This window comes from Leptonotus elevatus, chromosome 8 (genome assembly GCF_054856555.1).
Source record: "Leptonotus elevatus isolate MCC_2025b chromosome 8, RoL_Lele_1.0, whole genome shotgun sequence".
Classification (NCBI taxonomy): Eukaryota; Metazoa; Chordata; class Actinopteri; order Syngnathiformes; family Syngnathidae; genus Leptonotus; species Leptonotus elevatus.
This window is the reverse complement of record NC_141246.1, coordinates 13,277,909-13,303,650: the sequence shown is the minus strand read 5'-3', so window position 1 is coordinate 13,303,650 and position 25,742 is coordinate 13,277,909. Positions and strand designations below refer to the sequence as shown.

Here is a 25,742-nt window from a genome sequence, read left to right as displayed (position 1 = left end):
TGAAGTTGTGGGTTTGTTCCTCAACCCTTGGGCAACTTTTCTTTCTTTCTTTTTTATATCACATGATATCATGCTGAACAATGTAGGTTAAAACAGCATGAGAGGCCATTTAATCAAATGAAGCGCCACTGTGAGAAGTGGTTCCCCTCAGGACCTGTCCCAGTCGGTCTATGCAGGAATAGTCCGCAGCAACGCCTCCAGAGAAGTGGTCCCACTCAAATACTGTTCCTGATGGTGTACAACAAGCCTAACTTTGGATCATGCCATCTGCAGAGGTTCATTGGTGATTTTGCGGTCTCAGGGTTCACCTATTTTCTGAAGCTGTGCTGTGATTGGTTGTCATCTGTGACCTGAACAACAGTTATGTCATCTTCAGTTGACAACATGTGACAAAATGGCCGCCCGCTGAGATGGATAAAAACGGCTGGATTTTGCTGCTTAACTCATATTCTACTAATGCAACATTAACCGTATTACCATATTTAGACTTGTGGGGCTGCATAGAGCATATTATTGTCAGTTTTTTGGGGGGTTGACTTCCACTTTAAAGTGTACCCTCTGGAACAACATTTTGAGGTATTAATGAGGAAACGGAGTATATATTATAATGGTTTGATAAATATCTGGTGTTCCCATTGTGTGTCTATAATTTTGTTTGGAGTGGATGTGACGTCAACACTTTGACAGGCTGTCACTTGCACCCATTAGTTACTATTGAGTGAGACGCCAGATCGCTCGCCTATGGATGTAAGTCTGTCATCCAGACTCAGTTATTTATTAATTATCATTTCTCTAAATGGAAAGAACATAACATGGCCCGGCTTTCAGCGGGAGAATACTTACATTCCTGTCTCGTCTCGTTCGAGTGGTTCACTTTATGTTGTCATGATCGATATCTGATTGAGTCGCTTGAAACATGTAATGTAAATTCAGCAACTCTCACAGTACGAAACTTGAGCTAATTAGTTTAATAAAAAACATTTGATTTTAGCTGAGTTATCTGAATAATAGATTACCAGTTAAAATGAAAATTACCTCTTTTTTTTGCCATGTAGAATTCAGCCAGTGTGATATTGCATGACAGAGCTTCCTTGTATAGTTTTAAATTCTAGTGAGTGTTCCGCCACGGTAAGCTACCCCGAATTCTCTCCTGATGGATTTTCTACTGTTTTTTTTTTTTTTTCATCCCAAGTCCTCTCACTTCACCTCCCTCATTGCTCTCATTTCCTCTTCCCCCACCTTCTCAGTGAGCAGGTGCACCGGGACAGAGCCACTGAGCTGTGAAATCTCCACTCCTTGAGACACATTTCATGCCTCTCCCATCAAAATGCATACACACAAGATGTCGACCTACTTTCCTCCACGATACTTATCTTTTCCTGCTTGTGTGTAAAACCAAGTTTACGGTTAGGCAAGTGTAAAGCTTCTTGGGGGTTATTTGATATTTGATGTTACGATAATTAAGATATCAGGAAACTGATGGTTAAGATTGTTAGTGCTTGGGTTTGTGTCTGTCGCTGACCACATCTACATCTTTAATGTCGGAGAATGAATTATAAATGAGGCCCAACGCTGCCAATACACACACACACACACACACACACACACACCTTAGTGTTTCCATTTAGACAAATGTCACCCACATCTCCCCCTCATGCATGCCACTGGCATCACAAGCCTTCTTTTGTTGATGTGAAAGAGCAGAGCAATACGTTGGCTTCTTGAGTTTCCTGTGAGCACGCTGCAGATTTCCTGTCAGGTTGAACAACAACCCCACCTCAAACTTTCTTTTTTTTTTAAACCCGTGCGTACTTTTGCTGCTAACATTTTTCAGCCTCATGATTCAGTCATGCATGCTTCATAATTCAAATTTGACTCTCATCTCTCATATCTGAACCCTGTCATCATTCCCACATGCCCACACATCCACTCATCTTTTCCCACCAATTCTTGTGAAGATGACTATTTGAAGCTGCAGCTTTGGATGGTCTCTACAGCAACTGTACATGATGATGTTTTGACCTCGCTGACCACCGACATAATGGCAATTCCTTCCTTAGTGCATTACCTTTTCAGTTTCTTCCTGTTTCATAGCTGTGTCTTGATGGACTGGCTTTCTTTCAAATGTGCAAAACTAAATAAATTGAGCACTTCACTGAGTGCTGTGATAAGTACTCTTGAAATGTCACGCGTCCACAAGCGAGCAGGCACCAGATTATTGAAGTGCTTCCTGCTGGTATCGTCATCCCACCGCACAGAAGACAAACTGTATATGTCTCGTAAAAAAAAAATGTGTCTTAGGTAGTTGCTCATTATTTAAAAAATGAGAAACATATATATTCCCACCTCAACAGTGTCAGAAAGGAATGGAGAAACGTTTTTCTGAGGAGTTTGATAAAGTACGAACATTTTATACCACCAATTTTTTAACCAAATTTACCTGTCTCACTCTCAATCATAAACACAGAAACATACAGTAACATTGCTCCACTCACTTCCACACATCACTCTGAGTGGGCCACTAAGATGCTTTTTTTTTTTAATTATTTAAATCGGACAGTATCACCTCGGAGCATCAGTTTACAGTACTGAGACATCCTCTACCAGGATTGTGACGAAAACCCTCATGAGTCACCACTACCAAGCTAGAGTGTTAATAGCTCTGAGCAGAAACGAGGAATAAAATAAAGGACACCAACAGTCTTAAACTCCTGATTATAAAGGCCTGATTATTTGTATAAATATGTGCAAAACAATATCCCAGTCTTATTTGAGGTTGAACTGATATTATACTTGGCAAACTAATGAGTTCCACGGATTGGATTGTACATATTTTCCTTGTTTTTAATTTGGCCCTTTCACTTCAGTGCAGTAAAGTTGTACACCACAAACTGCATTCAGAATAATATACTGCATGCACTGTTGAACTAATACATCTCTGACAGTGACCAAATCGAACGTATTATTATAGCCCACTCAAATATACTTAATTACATTGACATCACCACCACACCACTAATGTTTGTACGCCTGACACATTTTTTGCTCGAACGTCATTTTGGAATAATAACTCAATAAGTAGTAGGGTGTACATAAATATAGAATATGTAATTTTATTTTTGTTTTTTTTGTAGGATAAATTAGGATTCAGTTTTCTTCCAAAACACATTGTGCAAAGACGTACACATTTGTGGAGCTCAAGTTAAAATGATTTTGGGATAAAATGGGGCCCAAAAGAGTGTTACAAAATGGCTGGTAAAGAGGGAAGACACATGTGCTTTTACATGTTTGTTAGCCCCTCTATAACTGAGAATCATTGTTTATCATTCCATCCACAATCAGGGTTTCATGAAATAAAATGCACTAATTTGCCCAACACACTCATAATACAAAGTGGGGTTAAATTGAAATAAAATTAAAAAAGCAATGTTTTGTTGAGCTCCATTAACTAATGCCATTTCATATTCTGCTTATATTTCCCTTTCTAGGGTGTGTAAGTAATAGGGGTGTGAATTGCCTATTACCTGGCGATTCGATTCGTTTCGCGATTCTTAGGTCACGATTCCATTCGATCCCGATTAATCCCGATACAAATCTATAAATTGATTATTGCGATTTTTTTAAACTCACATTTAGAAAATACTAATCAGTAAACTTGTACATGTACACTGTAAGATTTGTATGAAAATGTATTTATCTGATAATTCAGGTTGCAGTCTGTTTCATGTCTGAACAGCACTGAAATTAAATATTAAGGCTTAATGTTCCATTAATATAACATTCTTCCATGCTTAATGTGTAAATCCTAACCCTAAGTACGACATGTTGTTGAATATTCCCATAAAAAAATTATGTTAAAAAATCGATTCGGCCGCATATTGAATCGATTCGAGAATTGCGCGCTGTAATATCGCGATTTATTGCCGAATCGATTTTTTCTAACACCCCTAGTAAGTAATGATTTTGATTGACATTAAGTGTAAGAAATACACATTCTTTAGTAAAGACAGACTCTTTAGACTTTGGATTCAGCACAATCATAAATAAACAGTTAATTATTATTAAGTTATGTTTAAATATACAGTTCAAGTATCAGTATCAAGGGATCTAAGAATACTGCATCTATGTGAAAATGACAGGAAAGTCACAGATAACAATTTTTTTATGTGGGTTGCCCAGAGAGTGACTATGGCTCAACGTGTAGGCATAATTAGGAAGATGCTAGACAAAGTAGCATCCATTTTTCCATTCAAGGTTGTAGTGTTAGTGTTTGATTGACCATTGCCAGTTGAGTGGAGAGTGGTTTTAGCAAATCGAGTAAACACGCCCACAATATTTGAGAGCAAAGAGAAAAGCTATTTGAATTTTTTATTTAAAGTTTTTTTTTTTTAATCATTTAAATTTGGCAGGCTGCTAACAATACTCTACTCTGTGGTGTGTTATATTTAAAAGGGGAAGTCAACCTTAAACATTTCTTGACAATAATATGTTATATGTTACCTCACGAGTCTAAACATGACATTATAATTAATATTACATTTGTGGAATATGACTTATTCAGCAAAATCCAGCTGTTTTTATCCATCTCAGGGGGTGGCCATTTTGCCACATGCTGTAAACTGAAGATGATGACATTAACAGTTGCTCAGGGCTCAAGCAACAACCAATACAGCTCACCTGTTTTTTAAGCTGAGCTGAGATTGGTTGTGACCTGAGACCTGAGCACCTGTGATGTCACTTTAACTTGACAGCAAGTTGCAAAATGGCCGCCTTCTGATATTCATATAAACGGCTGAATTTTGCTGCTTAACTCGTATTCCACTAACACAATATTAACCAGAATACCGTATTTAGACTAGTGGGGCTACATATAACATTTTATTGTCAAGAATTTTTTGGGGTGACTGGCTTCCCTTTAACATTCCCACTTGACTATACACTTTACAGGGACTTTAAGTGGGTGGGCAGGGTGTATATATATATATATATATATATATATATATATATATATATATATATATATATATATATATATATATATATATATAATAAAAATACATTGCCTGTAGTTACTTAAATTCAAGGCCAAAATGCACTATTTCAAAAGAGATCAGGCTAACACGATTCCACAGCAGTCAGCCTATTGCAATCTCCTCAAGAGGAGGAAGGAGATTGTCAGAGCGCGCGCACTGTGTCCTGCGCGTGCACGACACTCTGCGCACAGACAGTCTGCATGTGCAGGGAGAGAGAGAGAGAGAGAGAGAAAGAGAGAGAGAGAGCGAGAGAGGCAGCTAATATTAGTGGTGACAGAGAGCAGCAGAGAGCACATCTAGTTTAGACGAGCGGACGCGACAAGGTAGGCACGGCGAGAACACGACCGAACACCATCACACGACTACAATGCGTCGCCGTGATGTGTTCATTTTGCGGTGCAAGAGGGACCGCGCCGGGCCCGAGCTGACGTTGTTGTGTTTGTTTGTTTGTTTGTGTCCGCAGATGCTGAGCGTCGCCTTGCTGTGCGTGTGCGCCGTCGCCCTCGGACGCGTGTCGGCTCGTTCCGACAGCGGCAATTTTTTGGATGATAAGTGGCTCGCCGGAAGATGGGATAAATTCAGAGATGTAAGTCACGTTTCGCCATCATACTCCCCCCCCCCCCCCACACACACACACCCCATTGTGTGTGCGTTTGTGTGGATAGTGATCATGCGCTGCTTTTTTGCGCCTAACGGGCCTGTCTTTCTGGTGTGTGTGCGCGTGTCAGTCACACGCTTTCCGCGGGATACTCTGTTGTTCATACAATGCAAATGACCCTCACATGTGTGCCCTTGCTTGAAGATGGGCTTTTACACAACACACACATGCACGTAGGCCTTAATTGGGTGCAGGTATGAAGCTTGGATGTTGCACGCTCTTGTTGTTTATGTTACAAAATGGCCAATTTAAAGTGTGCTGCATCTCTTCCTGAAGTCTATTTCAAAGAACATATCTCTATAACCTCTAGTGGTTTCCCTCTTCACCCTCTCCCAAGTAGCAAGTGTGTTTGGTTCATGGTGCTCTTGGTTCAAATAACAGGCTTAAAGTAAGGTGCTGTCAGCCACCATTACCCCGACATGCCTAAGGCCACTTAGTGCTGCTGCTCATTGTCGTGGCGAATGGCATCCAGCCACTCATCATCATGAGCTGAGCTGCAAAGTGGCCTGCAAGGAGATTCTGTGCTGCCTTTATCATCCAAGGCCCTTTTTTTTTTTTTTTTGCATGACATGAAGCCATACAAAATATCCATTTCCATTGCTACATTAAACAGCAGAGTCTCTGTATGTGCAAAGATGCTGGTATACCTACACCATCTAATGGAATCCGATACAAGAGCAGCATTAGCTATTTCTATCATAATTTTGTTTTGTTTTGTTTGACATTGTCAGAGAAGTATTCATTCAACAATAGGTTGTTTGTCATTGTGGTTGTCGTAATAGATTGAAGAAGTATTTGAAGAAAATACTCCAGATTTTCATATATAGTGGAACTTCGATTTAACGGATTTTGGGATTTAACAACCATAAAATAGCGTCTGGTGCACTCAAAATGCCCCTTTTTGCAGTAGTTGTCAGTCTTTTAGTTCCAGAATTGGCCACTGTTATGTACTTGCGCTATTGCGCAATCCTATAAGAAGAAACAGCAAGGTATGTTTGGATAAACTTTAAAACGTTTCAAATAGTTTCCATCTTTTTTTTAATATTTATTTGCAGTAATTTGATGCTCAACTGGGTGTTTTTATGCCACAAAAAAAGTGCTTCAATTTTACAGACAATCAACTTTAACGGACGACCCCTTGACCCTATTGTTAAAGCAAGGTTCGACTGTATATACAATCATATTTAGTTTAACATAATTTAGTTATGGTTGGTAGTTACGTATTTCCTAATCTTTATTAAGCCAAGTACATACCATGTACAAAAGGAAACAAAAATGTCATAAAAGTTGATACACGGTGTAATGATGCACCTCCGGTTATCTTGTGGAAGAACATTTAATTGTTCCTCCCATCACCACACATTGCTAGCATAGATGCGAAATAATGATTTAACAGTAAGTTCATAATTTTTGGACCATTGAAATTAAATTTGAAAATTTGTGCCACGGCACAGCGGTTGGGATTGCATTGATATGTATTTCTTAAATTATTAGTGCAGTACAGTTTGACACCACTGTGAGATACATTACGTTCAATTGGGTAGATTGGGGGCAGCGTGGCTCAGTGGTAGAGTGGTCATCTCCCAACGCAGAGGGTGTGGGTTCGATCCCATGCCACTGTGACCACGTTGAAGTATCCTTGAGCAAGATACTGAACCCCATAGTTGCTCCTGATGCTGCATCATCAGTAGGTGAATGAGTAGTCGAATGTTAAGTGCTTTGATGGCCTTGTAAAGATGGAAAAGCGCTTTATAAATGAAGTATATAAAAGAAGTACCATTCCTAGTCCAAGTCAGTTCATACTCTGGTACTTATGATCACAACATGGGTCGAAAATGTTATTCTTTCTCTAATCTTGATGCGAGATTATGAAGGGTTCAGAGATTATATTAGTGCATACATATTATATTTACATATACTATATATATATAATCTATTTTATTTCTATTTTATTTTTTAAGTTTTCATACCCTTGTTAACATAAAAGTGGAAAAACTATGTTAAACTAATAAATAAATAATATATTTTTTTGTCATTGATACAGTAATTTCATAATCATTTATAAAATTGAGTTAAAATGAAAAATATGTACTGTACTGTGTGATATTGATTTGTGTTGAGGTCATATTTCTGCCACTAGATGGTATAATTGCATTTGTAAGTTGGTGACAGCCCAGTGCATTTTTCTTTTCATATTAGCTATCTAGTCTTTAACATGAAGTAACTTGTGAAATATTGCACATTTTTAAAATGGACCCCAGTGTCCACAAATATAGACATTATTATTACATTTATTGCTGCTAAATTTTGACGTGGACATGTATGCACAGTATGATCCGTCTGCTCACCTATGCTGAGACAGTTTGCAGAACGAAACATGTACGTAACAAGAAGCATATTTTTTACCAACATTTTGCTAGTAACTTGAAAAGTCCATAAAAAGGGTCGTTCGGACTCAAGGTTCCACTGAAAAATATACACAAAGAATACGCCCAATGGCGAAGGTACGTGGAGTCCAGGGGTGGCCATGGCTTTTGTTATTTATTTATTTGTATGTTTAATGTTCAGTGTTTTGAAAATCGACATAGTCTTCTTTCTTTTTTTTCCTCGCTGTTTGGTTTCCTTTTCTACCTATTGTGTACAGGTCAGTAAATTACATTTGCCTTATTGCCGCCAAGTGGCAAAAAGCTCTTTTGTGTAACTAAGCAACTTGAAATTCCAGGTGGGGTACATGACGGATTTAGATATTTTCGTCAAGACTGCAATGGATCAAGTTTGATATGTATCTAATGTTGTGGCCAGTGAGTGTAGAATGTAGGTGCAGTGTGTGTCTCTTGCCTCCAGACATCAACAATAAAAAGTGATTTGGACTTGCTCGTACTTGCTCAAATGTTATATATGCACACTCTGGTGGTTTAACACACCTTTCACACCCATCAGATTTAATGAGGGTCTTTACCTTTCATGCTGCATGTGTGAAGTTGAATAGTTCTCTAAATCTCGGGGAGACAAAGTGAAGCAGTCTATATATATATATATATATATATATATATATATATATATATATATATATATATATATATATATATATATATATATATATCTCAGAATACGGTCTCTGTCATTTTTTCCCATGTTCACACTTAAATCACATCACCGATGTTTTAAGGTACCAAAAAGGAACTGTGATTGTGTGTGGCGTTAGACAAATAATCTAGTTTTTAAAGAGCGCAGGAAGATTGTGGTTGCATTTCAATTTTTCTTGAGCTGCATTTTCGGTAATCACGTGACATCTTGCGACGCTCCAGCAACTTCCTGTTTACATGAACAGCAGGACAGACCCGCAGATGTTCTCTAGTAACTGATTCGCACATAAATCAAGTAATTAGTCACATTTTAAGCTAAGTTTATTATTTATTATACTTATGAATGTGATGGGCCAACTAACACCTGCAGTAGATTCTTAAGCACGTCTTAATCAGATCTATTTGTCTTACTGTATTTGCACGTATTCTATGATAGTATGTGCTTTATTCTGATTTAAATGTTATATTTTAAGCGTGTGCTGTCTGACTTTTATCTTTGCAGTCGTAAGTGCAGGCCTCCTGCTAAGTGCACAAGATAGGATCTTGGCCACTGATTTAATGGAAGTCCTGTTGGGAGAGCGCCTGGGGCTCTCTGAGCCGCATCTCAATTTTTAGACTTTGTAGCATCCAGTTCAGTGATTAACTGTTGTAGAAGGTTGGGGGGGGGGGGGGCAAAATGAGGTGTGATTGAGAGCATGACATACCTTGTCTTATTTTTGGAACACATTATTGCCTCTTTGATAGTAGTTTTTAGGCACATATTTTAATACAATCTCTTCATTTCTGGTCCTATATTTAAATACACAAAGCAAAATCCAAACCAAAGTGTGCAACAATTAAGTATATAATATGATTATATTCATATGAGAAAGTGCCGGTGTTTCGTATGGCAGGTTTGAACATTTTGGATCTTAAACAAAACAAAAAAAAAGGATATTAGTTGGGGTAGTGGTCCTAATGTTAAAAAATCAGAAATGTGCCTTGACAGACGCCGTGTGCTTTTTTGTCCTCTGCTCGGTTATGACTCCTAAATCCAAATCTGTCATTGGTGTAGACACCAAGCCACTACCCAGAACCTGTCAAGATCGTAATGTATCCTCTTTCTTGGCCTACAGTGGCCCAAAATGGTATGCAAGTAGTATGTGAGATTGATATTCAAGGTCCATTAATTAGGGCAGGTTTGAGCAAAGTATGGCCTGGGGAAACACTCTCTTCTCTGTAATCCAACTGAGCATTTGTTTAATTAATTAAGCCGTTTTTGTTGTTGTTGTTGTTTTGTAATTGGCTACTAATTTTTTGCTTTTCTTATTCAGTGATTTCATTGTCCTTTTTTAATTGTAAATCATAAAATAACAAAATAATTGCATTCATTTCACATTCAGTACTGCTTTGACTTTAACTTATTGGCTTTTTTAAATTGTAAATAAAAATCAATGCATTATTTCATTGCTAAAATAAACTTTAACTTTTGTTTCCCAACTTCTTTTTTGTTTTTGTTTTTTACCCTTTTTGCCTCATCTGGGAATGGGCTGGTCCATATGTGCATTTTAAAAGCTTAAATATGGCTCTTGAGCACACCAGTTGGCCCACCCCTGGTCTATAGGGGGTGCAAATATTTGACAATTGCACAGCCCTGGCAACCCGTGCTACTTACTGTATATCACTGCATTGCTTTATTGCTTTTCAGCAAACTGAGAAAGTTCAACAGTAATAAAAACTTCATTTGCATAGTATGCAATGTCCTTTTCCTTTTTAAGAAAGTAAAATCCCTGAAAATGCTCAATTGATTTGTATTTTATGTCAAAGGTCCTGTGTTCATATGTCCTGTGCCGTTAAAGGGCGAATGATGCAAAGAAGGTACAGACCTGGAGGCCTTTTCCACTTGAGAGCACCTCATTGTTGATCTGTGCGTGTGTCCGTGAGTGCGTGCTTGAACCAGACGGGCTGAGTACAGTGAAGACGTGAGCATTTCTCTTGTTGAACATTAAAATGGAGAATAGAGAGGAGGAAGCCATTAGGGCACAATTAGCAGTGGATGGAAAGGGGGGAGGGAGGGCGTCCATTCTGAATACAGTAGATGGAAACAAAGGTGGTAGAAGCGGTTATTAAATGCAACATTTTTTCTCAAGCACTCATTTTTATCACATGTGCAAAATAGATGAGAAGAGCTAATAGGCCTTGAGAGTCACAGTGTTTTGGTTGTGCTAAATGACGAGAGAAGATTGTTGAGTGAGTGAGAGGAAGAGAGAGAGAGAGAGAGGTGGAAAGGAGATGGAGCGATAAAGTGAATGCTTTCTATTTTTAGACACTCAGGAAGCAATTAGATCATCCATAGTTACATTTGGGGTTTTTATGTTTTGGCAAAAGTCAGCAGCCAGCTGATTGCATGTGTACACTGTGGCACATTTGTCCTCTCATCTGCAATGTTGAAACATTGTCTGCACAACAATCATTTTGATAATGATACTGTATGTTGCCTGTTTAATGAACTGTGTATATTTGCGTGAGTTGTGTTCAATCCATTAAGGAATCAGACCAAGAGCACTTTTTGTTGTTGTGTTGTCCTGGCAATACAGTTTTCCCTCATTCACATCTCAAGAAGGAAGGAAGGAAGCTCACACAGCACAAAGAAGAAACATACAGTGCTGTACTTCCTCGCTTGAGTTCATTTCTTCGTAATGTATGATGATGACCTTGTAAAGGGAAAAGATGAAAAGTGCAGTGAAAATGCGAAAATGCATCAGAAATAAAGGACAAGAAAGGGGCAGTAATAAGAGCTGAGGAGGAGGAAAAAAAAGGCAAGAGTTGCCCCCTCTCGACATCACGGAAGGGCGGCACGAGAGGAAGAGGAGGAGGATTTGACATTAAAATGCCCTCCTTTGGAAAAATAACAATCCACAAGCACATATATGTATTCATTTATGCACATACGACTTGCAGTGTATTTTTATGCTAATATGCAATATATTTTTTCAAAATTGTTTAGGTAAGTAGTTTGAATAAAATAAAGCTTTCTTTGTCCATAGTGGGGAAATACATATATTGAATACTAATAGGGATGCAATGTGATGTAAAATGAACATTCTTGGCTGAAACCGAAAACTAAAAAGGAGGAACCTGATACTTGAAGCTGAAACACAGACAGAAACTATATCTTCAAAACCTAAAAAAATTAAATGCCCATGGCTGGATTTTCTGCACTTTGATAAATTTGTCTGTGTGTAGGTTTGTGTGTAAAATTTCAAAGATTGATTTACATGAGGCAGATCTTTTAAAATTATTTTAATTCTAATCACTACGCGAAACAATCTTGGGATAACAAAAATCATTCTAAGTCGAGCCAAAAAACCCGATGTCACAATTTTATTTATTTACAAATTTGCAAAAAAATATCTTTGCAATAGCCTTTTAATTTGACCATTTATGACCCAAACATCTTCTAATTAGCAGATTAACACCTTAGCTGTTCACAGTGGGTACTCCTGCCAATAGTTTTCAGACTGGATTAGGGTTTGAATTTTCCGCCCTCTATCTGCAGATGTGACGTCATGTGCGCATTGTGTACGTGAGAAGGGAGTGTGCAGTTTCATTTTTCGGCCACACGTCGCAGTAGCAATTCGAAATTAAATTTTCTGCATTGGGCAGCTTTAAGAAAATTAATTTTGTCAAACAGTTTTTTGTTCATTATTAAGGGGAAGTGTAATTTTGTTCTTTATTCATTAAATTAAATTAATTAAATGAAAACATTCAGTTATACGCCACAGAAGCAAGGACTTCAGAGAGATTTTTGGAACAAAATTCACTTAATTATACCACATAATTAAGTAATTCCACCTAAATTTTAAATGCTTCTTTCAGTAGAGACTTGCATCAGTTTATCGGGTGGGGGTGGGGGGGTTGCCGTTCAAGTTGTTTCTTTTTAGTCGCAACTGTTAAATGTATTCCTGCTTTATCAGCCAATTTCCTTCCTTTTCTGTTTGATCTGCATGGCCTGGAAGAAAGTCACAGAAAAGCAGTTTGTGCAGTCTCAAACAGTATTATCTAATCACATTCATTTAATGTTCTACTTATTATGGGGATGAGCAGTTCGCCAAACTGAATGTGAATAAAACATTTGTTTTGGGCAAACGATTCAGAAGGTGGCTCCTGCTGATTAATCACATTACATTTAGGTCTAGGGATGTTCGATACCGCCTTTCTTTGAGACCGATACTCAAATCTTCAGTACTCACTGATACCGATACCAAGTGCCGATACCATTAGTACTTATGTTACATAAAAAAAAAAAGAGATTTTTTTAAAAAGCAATTATAACAAATTTCCTTAAAATTGCTTGAAATTAATGGCAATTATATTCTTTCGATTTGCTCATAAAAGTCATTTTGCATAGATCACACAAAATGAATTTCAAAAAACAGATAAATAAAATGAAACAAATAATCCAATGGCCAGGAAGTCCCAATCAAAATATGTGGTTGTAAAACTTCCTTTTAAGGAATACAATAGGGCTGCAACTATCAAGTATTTTTGTATTCGAATACTCAACTGAAAATTGTACTTAGTACTCAAGTAAACAGCTAAAATAAACTTTTGCTTGGATAAAGAGTAATTTAAAGTACACAACAAAGAAAAAATAAAGACATTTTCACTTAATAATGAAAAACAAGTTGGCTCAATGGTTTCCATTTAATTTTTGAATCAACACTACACTTTCATTATACGCCAGGGTAGTGATTATGCATTTATGAATGTGGAGCAGTTGACCAGTAGGCCTAATAAGGGAAATTAAATAGGGTATTTTTAAGGCATTTTATTATTTTGCGTCGTGATGAATCTGCAGACACGAAACACATTAGCTATTGGAGTTTTGCCCTATAGGCCACATCGGGAGCCAGTTGAAACATAATGTGGCAGCCTTCGCATCACGCTAAAATAACATAGGGCCTATACAACATATTCATGTATCGTGTCGGCAGCGGCGGCGGCGGCCCTGCGGGGCGGAGGGGCGGCCTCTCGGCTAAGCCGCAAGCGCTACCGCCGGTCGCCCCACAGCTAAAATAAAAGTAGCCTGTGCGTCTGCTACGCTACAGCCTTAAATAAACGAGTACTCGAGGCAGGAAAAAGCTTTCTGATTTTTCATACTCAAGGTATCTGAGGCAGTCAATAAATGCAAAATAACCATTTCAGCCTTCAGTTCCCGACCGGAAAACGGCTACAAGAGCGGGGACCGATACCAGTATCCATTAACCGTTGCGAGTATCACTACCATGAAATATGTCCGGTATCAGCCCGATACCGACACCGGGTATCGGTACTCGGCCATCCCTATTTGGGTCACACAGTTAGTCACATTGGGAACATGCTGATCTCCACCAAGTGGAACCAAGGTTGTGTTGTTGCTTAGTGCTAATGTTTCAGAATATGAGTACAATTGAAATAAGTGTTCCTGATTTTGACACATGCAAGGTTGTCTTAAAAAGAAGATACAATACTGTTATGTTTTTTCTTGTATGTTGTATATGCTTTTGTTTTTCAATGTTTGCTTTTTTCGCTGTTCAGTTTGATAAGATTCCGCTTGCTACGCTCAAGTGAGAGCATTATCTTTGCAAAACACATGCATGCCCTGAGCGGTGGTGATTGATGCTCACCGACACTTTCATCCATTTCTCTGATAAAGAAACCACTAACAAAATCATTTCCTTTCCTCTCTTTCTATAATGCCTTTCCTAAAGGAAGTGGAGGTTTGTATAGATCACTTCATTGCCATTGAATTTGTCATGTAGTTATGCATGCATTTGAAGTATCTTTTCAACCATTTCCTTGTTGTCTTTATGGTTAACCTTTTTTCAGGAGCCGGGAACATGGACGCCAGCCAAGCCCTTTGATCAAGGTTTGTGTCAATAGAATACACGCAATGATTTTTTCCCCCCACACTTCTGTGTAGTTTCATGTATGTGTGTATTATATCTGCACCAATATGTTCTTTGTAGACAAAAAGGCCTGATAATAAAATTCCAGCTTTTTTTCTAGTACCTGGTCAGCCTGAGTTCCAAGCATGCTGAGCTGAACATAAAAAACATTGTTAGATGGTCATGGATTGAGCAGATTAATCATCACCAAATCATCCCCTTAGTACATTTGAGCTATAAAAAGACTAACATATAAACAGACACAAACATGTTAGCTTAGCGAATACTCCTTAGCCTTGAACCCTGCAATATTACACTCCAGTGACGCAACAGTCTCCACGTTGCTGCTCTGGCCTAATTTTTGTTCCCCTCATAAAAACATCTTCAGGCTTCTTATACAAAAAATAAATAAATAAAATAACATAATTACATTGGGGTTTTTTTCTCTATTTACTGGCGGAAATGGGGTTCCATTCTTTTGAACGCCCCAACTTGAGTTTTTCGATTTAGGATCCGTCACTTTATTTTCTTTCTTTCTTTCTTAATTTCTTTTTGGCGACCGCTCCTGTGAAATGGAGAAAAAGGAGAGCCACAGTTTCTGATGCACTATCCAGGCAAAAAGTTGAGATCACAAAGATATAAAACCAGTTAATTTTATTACATCCTCTTTTATTTTTGTTTGTGGGTTTTTTATACAAAACAGTGCTATTTTTCTTTTTTCAGAACATGTACCAAAAACAATTGAGATAGTTTGTGTCTGCTGGTAGGATTTAAAGCGAAATAGAAAAGGAATGAAAGTCTGTAATTTCTCCTACTCAGTTGTACTGCCGTGCATATCTAATGAAGCGAGCCAACATGCCTGGATAGAAAGACTTAATGGGAATCAAGAGGAGCTGCTGCTCAGTCACATGCACTCCGTTTGTTCTCAAATTGAAATTGACTCTTCATCACAGTAGCCGTTTGTCATTTGACAGGCGACGAGCTATCCCCCTTTTATCCTCGGGGGACTGATCATCTAATAAAAGTAAATGACAATGGAAACATCATTTTTATCCCTCCAGTCACCTTGATTCGCTATTGTACTGGAGCGGGTGATAAATGCGTACTCGCACCCCAGCCCGCTGGGACGTGAACGCATAAAAGTCATGAGTGTAACCTCTAGCACGCCATATCCGCACTGGACATGACAGGGAAACAATAGTATTAGAGAGTGCGTTGGAGGATGGAGGCTGTGTAATCTAGCAAAGCTGCTCAGGGATTACCCTAAGGTTCTTTAGCGGAGGTCGCTCACAAACCGTTCCCGGATCAGAGCAGGGCCTCGGATCCTCTCTGTACATGTCACTGTGCGTGCCAAAGGCAGACCCGCGACCAGTGGCTGACTCGTGCTTACCAATAAAGGTCACACCTTTAAATTAACGTTCACATCTAAAATTAAAAGTTGCCCGTTAGCCCTCGGCTGCTAGCTAAGAATCGCAGCGCAAGCTAAGGCTGATGTGAGGTCAGACGTAGCATCTATAACTAGTTCTGTCTGTTTTTAGCTGTAAGGATACTTACGGTATTACGGCTTTAGGTTTGGCGTGACAGAGACATTAGTGGCTAGAATTAACATACGCAATCAGATGTCTCGCACATATCCATGTAGCTTGAGAGGATAAAAATGAAAGTACATGCTTTGACTAAAGAATTGCTGACGCGTCTCGGAAAGAACAAAACGAACATTTAATCCTAGGAGATTATTCTCTCTGTTTATTGTTTCTAGAAGCCCTTCCTAGAAAGAGGCACAATACACACACTTCTTTTTTTGTGTGTGTGCGCAGGCCTTGATCCCACCAAAGACCCATGTCTGAAGATCAAATGTGGCCGCCACAAGGTGTGTGTGGCCGAGGACTACAAAACAGCCACTTGTGTCAGCCAGAGGAGGGTTAGGTAATCAACACAAACACACACACACTCACGCTCACATGTTAAAACTGTTCTGCTAAATGGCCGTCAGATGTTCCCAAATGACAAAGATGAACGTTCCCATCAGCAGCAAATCAAGTTTTTATTACTTCCCTCGGCTTGATGGCAGCCTGCTGTGTTGTCTCCTCACTTATTTAAGCAGCAGGAAGGCGCTCAGACCAGAGGGCTTTTCCTCTGTTTGCGACTGCTCTACTTACTGGTTGCCGCGTTCCCTCGTGATGGTGGACTGTTGAGTCCAATTACCACACTGATGCTAAGCTCTGCCAAGTTATGTGAATGGGCCTTGGATATGAGTTTGTTGTGTGAGTTTGGTGGCGACACTGCAGACTGGACTGGACAGCCACGCCACGCTGACCTTGTTTCCAATTCTCAGTCACCACAATGCATTACTAACATATCAAATGAGAAAACAATCACACGCAAAGCCTCGATCTGGGCTTGCCAGTGTGGCGTCCTCATTGTCATGTTTCTTTTCTCCAGCTTTAAAGACGCCAGTTTGTACCAGAGTCCCGGCTCAAAGTGTAAACCCTGCCCCGTGGTCCACCCTTCCCCTGTTTGTGGAACCGATGGCCACATCTACTCGACCAAGGTACCATGAGTGCATTCAACAGTATGCGTGGGACAAATATCCAAGTAGGCCCAACCCGGGTGTTACGTGCCGGGTGGCACGATATGATGCTATGGCGCGCGGGTAGCACACAAGAAAGAGGGAAGTGGTAGAAAAAGGGGCACACTGTAACCAAACGGGTGGACATATTGGTGGAACGACACAGGAGTGGGGAATCACACGACGAAACACACTACACTATACCTCAACACAGAAACAAAACAGAACGGAGCTGACGCTCCCGAATGTCGGGCCACTCTCCCGACCTTCCGAACTGCCCGAGTGCAATGTCGAATGAATAATGGGTTGATGAATGGATGGACAAACTATGGCGCAAGTCAACACAAATGAGTAGTGGGTTAAAAATGACCAGACGAACTTATGTCTAAATTATACTGAAACAAAAGAACAGCGGAACAAATACACAACACAAGAGGTATAGGGGCTGGCTACAAAACGAACAAACAAACACACACACACAGCCAGACCGCTCCCGACCTGACCACCAGCCTTTTAAGCTGTGGCCACTAATGACCACAGCTGGTCCCACGCCTGAGGCCAGTACGGCAAGCGCTCCTCCCTTGCCCTGATTGGTGGACAGAGTCTGGGACAAGGTCCACCAATTCAGGCCGCATCCACCACTCACAAGCACAAAAAAAAAAACGGTCACGAAACATTTTGGACCGTAAGACTGGGAGAGGAAAAAAATGACAGGACAAATTACACAGGAATTTAAGACCAAAACAGTAGAACTAAGGTATTGTATAATAGACGAGACTGACATAAATATTTTCAATGATTTGATTGAAGGGCTTGGGCATGCACTGCATTTATAGCTTATATTGACCACTCGCCACTGATATATATATTTTGTGTCAAACATACAGTATATAGACTGCATAGTTATAGAGCACACAGGACTTTAAGACTGTGATACATGGATATCATGATGTAGATGTTATTCCCATTGCAGAATTGCTGTATCATGAGCATGTTGTTATCGTTGGCAAAATACTGCAATAATACTGTATCAGGAGTTCTCTGCGATTCCCACCCCTTGTACACATAAACTAAAGATGTTCTTGAGTAGAAACATGGGAGTCACGTTAGTTTCCTCATAATGCGGCTCACATTTTTCCACTTCCCCGGTTTCATTGTGTTAGTGCAAGTTAGACTACCAGGCATGCATCACTGGCAAGAAGATTGCTGTCAAGTGCCCTGGCATGTGTCCTTGCCCCGCTCAACCTGAAGAGAGCTCCGTAGAGAGGAAAGGTGAGAGACATGCACACACGCACACACACACACACACACACACACACATTTACACACTAAGATGGATACTGTAATGCATGATCAGGATGAACAGGCAGATGATATCCTGCCGCCTTTTTCAAGATCATTGATCACCTGAAGTGATTCCGTCGCCTCTCAGCCACCAAAAGGAAGGAGCGAAGCAATAAAGCAGCGTCATTAATCATTACTATTGTTCTCTCTCAGTGTGCAGCGAGTCGGAACTCAAAGAGGTAGTGGGGCGACTGAGAGACTGGTTTAGAGTGCTACATGACAACGGCAACCACAAGAGAGACAGGATCCAGAAAAACAGTGAGTACGAACATTATATCGCATATATTTATAGTGTGTATATATATATATATATATATTATATTTAAAATATATATATATATATATATAATCTATTAAATTTTTATTAATTTTTTTAAGTTTTCATACCCTTGTTAACATAAAAGTGGAAAAACTATATTAAACTAATAAATAAATAATATATTTTTTTGTCATTGATACAGTAATTTCATAATCATTTATAAAATTGAGTTAAAATGAAAAATATGTACTGTACTGTGTGATATTGATTTGTGTTGAGGTCATATTTCTGCCACTAGATGGCATAATTGCATTTGTAAGATGGTGACAGCCCAGTGCATTTTTCTTTTCATATTAGCTATCTAGTCTTTAACATGAAGTAACTTGTGAAATATTGCACATTTTTAAAATTGACCCCAGTGTCCACAAATATAGACATTATTATTACATTTATTGCTGCTAAATTTTGACGTGGACATGTATGCACAGTATGATCCGTCTGCTCACCTATGCTGAGACAGTTTGCAGAACGAAACATGTACGCAACAAGAAGCATATTTTTTACCAAAATTTTGCTAGTAACTTGAAAAGTCCATAAAAAGGGTCGTTCGGACTCAAGGTTCCACTGAAAAATATACACAAAGAATACGCCCAATGGCGAAGGTACGTGGAGTCCAGGGGTGGCCATGGCTTTTGTTATTTATTTATTTGTATGTTTAATGTCCAGTGTTTTGAACAAATAAATGTGTGTAAAATCAACGTAGTCTTTTTTTTTCCTTTTGCCTTATTGCCGCCAAGTGGCAAAAAGCTATTTTGTAACTAAGCAACTTGTTGACAATTGTAACAGCTCCAATGCATTGAGCTTATAACATATGTTCTGAAATTATTTTTTGCAGCCTACTAGTCGATGCTCGCAGCCCAAAGTCGGCATGCGAACAGTATGGCGGCATAGTTAAGAACCACTTATTTAGACATTTCAGGTATGAACTTATGGCCACCCCTATATGAGTCACGGTTTCACCCTGGCCACCTCAATGAAAAAATTTTGGCTACGCCCCTGAATACGCCAAAATTATTACACCATATTTAAAAAAATGAAAAACAATAGAAAATTCTCGTGTTAGACATACCAAGTTTTTATTACATGTTTTGCAAGTGCTCAATGCGGCCCCCACCGGCAGCACGGCCTCTGACGCAATCCTAGCATGATGTGAGTTTGGGAACTTGGACTGGAAAGACGAACCCTCCCTAGGCTAGCGTAGCGCTAGATAGCTGAAACGACGTTGGCTAGTGTACGGCGAATGATCGAATGATCATGTAGTTTAAAATATGTTATTTTAAAGTAAAAAGAAAAACCTTTCCGTTGTTTGACGCGGCTATGTTAGCATGTTAGCTGATATGTTTTCCAAAAAGTGAATATTAGGCTTCGTAAAGCGCTATATATGTACTCAATTTACCATTGTGATCACATTGAAATGTTCTTCTTTTTTTTTTTACTATGATGTTTTTCTGCAAAAGTACAATGAGTAACCCATCGACTGCAAAATCTCTGATTGTCTGTCCCTACCAGAATTTGAAGTCGGGGCATCACCTGTATGCAAAGATCCTCTCGGGTGGATGTTCTCCCGCCTAGACACAAACTTTGACCTCCAACTGGACCAATCAGAGATCAAGAGCCTCTACCTGGACAGGAACGAGCCGTGCTCCGACGCATTCTTCAAGTCATGCGACACGCACACCGATAAAGTTATTTCCAGCTCCGAGTGGTGCACCTGTTTCCAGAGGTACACAGGTAATAAATATCGCTTTAGCGTTGCCTTAGACAGGAAGTCACTTCTGTCAAACACAAACAGCTTGACAATCACCCCAAAAAAAGACAAAGTTCACAGCAACAGAACCTTTTCAGTAAAGCAGACGCGTGCAGTTTGTCACCTCAGTCCCTCCTGTCGCCTTTTCAGACTCCCCCTGCAAAGCTGAGCTGTCATCCATTGGCAAGAAGCAAGTGGGAAAAAAGTTGCTCGGTAAGCCCAAACGCACGCACGCACACACGCACGCAATGCACGGGCATGCTAAGACTAACGCTGCACGTCTCGCAGGCCAATATCTGCCCTCTTGCGACGAAGACGGTTACTATCGCTCGCACCAGTGCCACAGCAGCAGTGGCCAGTGCTGGTGTGTGGATCGCTATGGCAACGAGCTGGCCGGCTCGCGCACCCACGGCCCGGCTGACTGCGGTAGGTGAAGTCATGCGAAGGAACTGCGAAAGGGAGCCACACATTCAAACCGAGGAGATACAGTATGCAAATTGCTTAGTTAAGACAGCATCAGAAACAAATTGCCTGGGCTTTACTTTTAATGGAGGAATGTGCAAAGAGAACAATACAGTAAAAGTTAGGTTTGATTTTTTTAAATCTGATTCAATAGAATCAGGTCAAATGATTTGGCAGAATAAACTGCTGATGCCTAATTAAAATATACAGTATGTAATGAATACAATATTTTATTTTTTGGTCCCTTAATGCTCACAACACACAGGCAGAATATTTGACTGTTTTACAATTTTCTTTAATTTTTAAACTTAAAAACTTTACAATAATGGGGTTTTTATCCAAAACTTGTTATGCGAATTTAGTGAAAATGCGCACAGCCAACATGTGACTTATGCCCGTTTGCAGTCAGTGTATTATTTTGCGAACATTTGATATTATAATACTTATTTTATTAATTCTAAAAATATTTAAATTCTACCCCAGCACGCCCCAATATAGTTTATCGCCGTTTTTTTTTGTGGCTACAATATATATGAGTGACCAAATGTGTGATGTGGTATCTGGTCCTGTCATCGTTTATTCGCAAAAATGGTTTCTATTGCCAAAATCTGAATTTTCCTTTTATTGATCCGCTGAAAAACTTATTTGCGAAATTTAGGCCATTTTACAACATTTCTAGCATTTTCCTGGAAAGCCACCGAGAGAGACGGTGAGGAAAATCATCAAAAATTCAAAGACTTTTTTGTTAATTATTTTGAGGGTGAGAAAAAGTTTTAATGTCATTATCTTTATCTAATATTTAAACGTGTTAATGTGTTTTTTAAATTGAAAACGATTTTTGAAGTTTTCAAAATAGCTAATATCACCCAATTAAATCAGTTGGGATCTTAATAGTTTCATGACTATTTTGACAACTGCGAGTGATTAATGTTTGGATAACGGCCGTCCTAGCAGCTACCCTGCCAACACACCCATGTGGGGCCCATGTAGGTTGGATATGGGCTGGTGAACGGATCCCATCTGGGCTGCCCAGCTGTGTCCCAGTTCATTTTGGCCAGGGATTTCATGGTGGCCCCATGTGGGCAAGCCCAGATGGTCTCAAGGTGGGCTTCATATGGACCCTAGCTAAAACCCACACGGGCAATCCAGCTTTCTCCCATCTGGGGCCCACTGGGCTGATGATGGTATTCCAGATTGTACTCATCTCAAATGAGCCTGGAGCCTCAAGTCCTTGTTGAGGTGGCAAAATGTTGCTAGGTTTCTTTAATTGGCTCGAAGGGGGAGGAGTTTTCCCAAATTTTTTCGGAATGCTGTGCAGCGTTTTCATCTAGATTTGAATATTTATCTTGTGCTATCAAACTTGTATGAAATGGCCAATTAATGGCCCTACTAATAGATATTAAGTTGAAATGTAGATTTTTATGTGTGTATTTTTTTTTCTTCCAAAAAGAAAATCTTACTTGACTGTAAAGAAATATAGGCCAGGGAGTGAGCTCCATCGCCCATGCTGTTATTGCCGTTATTGTATATAGTCACGCTAGCTATGAACATTGTTTACTATTTGTTTCAAATCAAACTCTTGGAAGATTGATCACGCACAGAAGCACGCTTTCGGAAGCGAATTGTGACGTTTGGTTCTCTGCTTTTAGGCGTGATTTTAGAGTCTTCGGGAGATCTCGGTAGCGGAGACTCAATGATCGCCGAAGACGACGAGGATTCCTTCGTCCTCAGTGATCAGACCGGGATGGACGATGAGGATGACGACGAGGATGACGACGATGAATATCTGTCGTAATTTTATTGTGTTCCTTTTTTTTTAAGAAAAGAAAAAAAGAAACTGTTTGTTTGGTCAAACTGCACGTTTCTAGGCGACTCCCCAGACAGATATTTCATCGTACTAACAGCCTAAGGACTAATCTGTGTATTCTTTGTTTATACCTCTATGTATAACAAAAAAAAAAAACGATGTTCCATTTTTCTTTTAATTTCACTTCCTGACTATAAAATAGTGTTGGCTAATGGCATTTGTTGCCTCGAGTGCCGTTGCCAACAATGACAGCCAATCCAGTGCTTTGGATGTGGTCACATGTGCAAAGAGCTCCCCTTTCATTGGACGCTGGTGTCCTCTACTGTGTCCTGTCCTTGTACGCCACTCTCGAGTGTGTTGATGCCTGAGGCGCGCTATTTAAGAGATTTCCTCCCTCCTCTTCTTCATCCCTCGCTCTTCTGCTCCTTATCTAATCTTACTGTGTATAGGTGGGATGTTGATGATGTAGATAAGAGAATATTGCACTCTTTAGGTTTCTTTTCATCTCCATTCGTAACTGTGACCGTGTGGAAAAACAAGATAAGGGTCCGACACGCTTCTTCGCGGGAAGAGTTAAGACAAAAACATGGCGTTAAGCGTTGGAAACCTATATTGAAAAAAAATAAAAAAAAATCAAATCATCTCAAAAGGCTCAGCTACCGATTAGTGCTTAGAGGGAGGGGAAAAAGCCAGAGGCGTCGAGGGTGAAAATGATGATGTATTTTTCTAATCCATTGTTGGATGATTACAGAGGATTTGTTGTAGCATGTTCAAACGCTGCGTGACGTCGCAGCAGCCAACTTCAAAATAGCGTGTACAGATTGAAGCACGGCTAGCAACAAATCACAAAAAAAAAGATGTTTACTGAGTTTAGGAAGAAAAAAAAACATGCTGTACAGTAGATGTTATGCATTTGTCTTTTTTTTTTGGAGTCTCATTGGATTTGAAAAGAAGAAATGTGTTGCACAGTAAAAAAAAAAAAACACAGAGCCATGCAGGGTGATGGAAAGGTCAAGGTGTGCCTTTTTCGAGCGGGGGCAGGTGATGAACCTGGCTTAAGCTGATCTGATCGGGAAACAGTGAGAGGGACTTGACTGTCTGGATTTTCGCTTATTACAGCTGCTGCTTTCTTTCGTAGGTTTGCTGAAACATAACGAAGCACATGAGCTAGTTAGGGGATAAACACAATACAATATATTAATAATCTGGGATGAGTTGTATTTTAAGATATATATATATATATATATATATATATATATATATATATATATATATATATATATATATAAGGACTGTCAAAGTTAACCTTGGAGATTTTTTTTTTTTAACTAAAGTGTTAAAAACAAACGGTTTTATTTACTTCCTGTGTCCACCGATAACCTCTGCTCATATATGCAGCCAAACTTAAAGTAAAGTCACGAGCGCGAAGAAGGATAAACACGGACTGTAAGCGAGAAGTTTTGAGAATTGTTTGTATGAGAAGAATATTAAGAAAGATGCCCGTAAAGCTACGTTTTGATCATTTTTGGTCAACAGTTGTATTTTACAGGAGATGAATTGTATTCAAGGATCAAAGAAAGCTATTGGAACAGTCTGTGAATCTAAATATATTTTCTATTTGATAATTTTGCATTAAATGCAAGATTTTACTCGAGTAAGTATCTGTTACAAGCTTCGTAGAAAATGGTAGAAGTATAAAAATTAGATTAGAAAAAAAATCATGATTACTTACAGAAAATATTACAGAAATTCTGTGATTAAATTATTTTCAATATTTTCATTCAAAAATCTGCAGTACTATATCATTGCCCCCCACCCCCCAAATCTCCACTATGACTATAAATAGTATCATTTGTCAATAAAATTGTTGTAAGTACACCTCTGCAGGGGAGCTAATACTCTCCGACAAATGAGTGCACCATTGCCACCTACTGTAGTGGATGTGCAATTACACTTTATTCTAGTGTGGACAAAAAAATAATAATTTTAATCCCTAAAAAAAATTTTCAGTCCAAGTGGAAGATTCTCGGGGGGAGGGCTGCAAATATTTGGTCCACCCTGGGTGCTGGCAAACCATACTATGCCACTGTTCTCAATTAATATTGTTGTATTCCATGTAGACATCCACAGTCCCCTGCCACTAAAGAGATTTATAAAAAAAAAAAATACAAAAAGGACCATATTCAGTATGTCACCCCCCCCCCCCCCCCACCTACAAAGATCCAGATTTTCATTTTTAGGGTGTCTTGTGGTCATCTGCACATTGTGGTCATCTGTTTATTTTCAACTAGCTCTGGATATTTCTAAAGTGTGCCATCGAAACTAAAATGTGGCCCTAATAGTTCATGGTTTGACTCTCTTAACATGGAATTCCACTTAACAGTGCATCAAGAAATTCTGATAAATAATTCTACTTGCAAACTTGACTAGCTTAGAGTAGACACGGTAGCTATTCTCAACACTGTCGTCTTAGCGTCGAAAGCTTCTGGCCATACAGATGCTTTTTGGGTTTTTTTTGGTTTCTTTTCCTTTTTCTTTTTTTTTACAGTGTACCTATGATTTGCTGAAATAAAAAGCTATATTGACCATCGTTTGCTCTTGTGTCCTTTGCAAACACATTCCAATCCCCTCATTGTTTCACTTCCCCCTCGACCTTTTCATTTTGAATGGGGGAAAAGGGAACTTAAGTACTGTACACGTCTGTGGTAGAAAGAAAATAAAGGAACGCGTTGTTTTCAGTGAGAAGTGAAAATGCTTGAGTTGCAAAGTTGATGAGAAATATACAACCCACAAAGTGATGACAAGAAG

At 39.2% G+C, this 25,742-nt stretch overlaps 1 protein-coding gene across 1 annotated transcript; it reads left to right on the top strand.

Moving 5' to 3' along the window:
- The first annotated feature begins 5,188 nt into the window (after positions 1-5,188).
- spock3 (SPARC (osteonectin), cwcv and kazal like domains proteoglycan 3) lies at positions 5,189-25,520 on the top strand. The gene is made up of 11 exons (XM_086082557.1): positions 5,189-5,356; positions 5,497-5,619; positions 14,628-14,667; positions 16,504-16,612; positions 17,129-17,237; positions 18,419-18,527; positions 18,753-18,857; positions 20,428-20,649; positions 20,816-20,878; positions 20,954-21,091; positions 22,777-25,520. Exons 2-11 carry the CDS (start codon positions 5,497-5,499, stop codon positions 22,920-22,922), a joined length of 1,164 nt encoding a protein of 387 aa, XP_085938683.1. The 5' UTR covers positions 5,189-5,356; the 3' UTR covers positions 22,923-25,520.
- Positions 25,521-25,742: the final 222 nt, after the last annotated feature.

Bases quoted from the DNA above. Each gene is read 5' to 3' on its own strand.
- spock3 (XM_086082557.1), top strand. From the start codon at position 5,497: ATGCTGAGCGTCGCCTTGCTGTGCGTGTGCGCCGTCGCCCTCGGACGC. The intron at 16,613-17,128 runs GTAATCAACACA...TCTTTTCTCCAG, and splicing joins GTCAGCCAGAGGAGGGTTAG to CTTTAAAGACGCCAGTTTGT. The intron at 18,528-18,752 runs GTGAGAGACATG...GTTCTCTCTCAG, and splicing joins GAGCTCCGTAGAGAGGAAAG to TGTGCAGCGAGTCGGAACTC.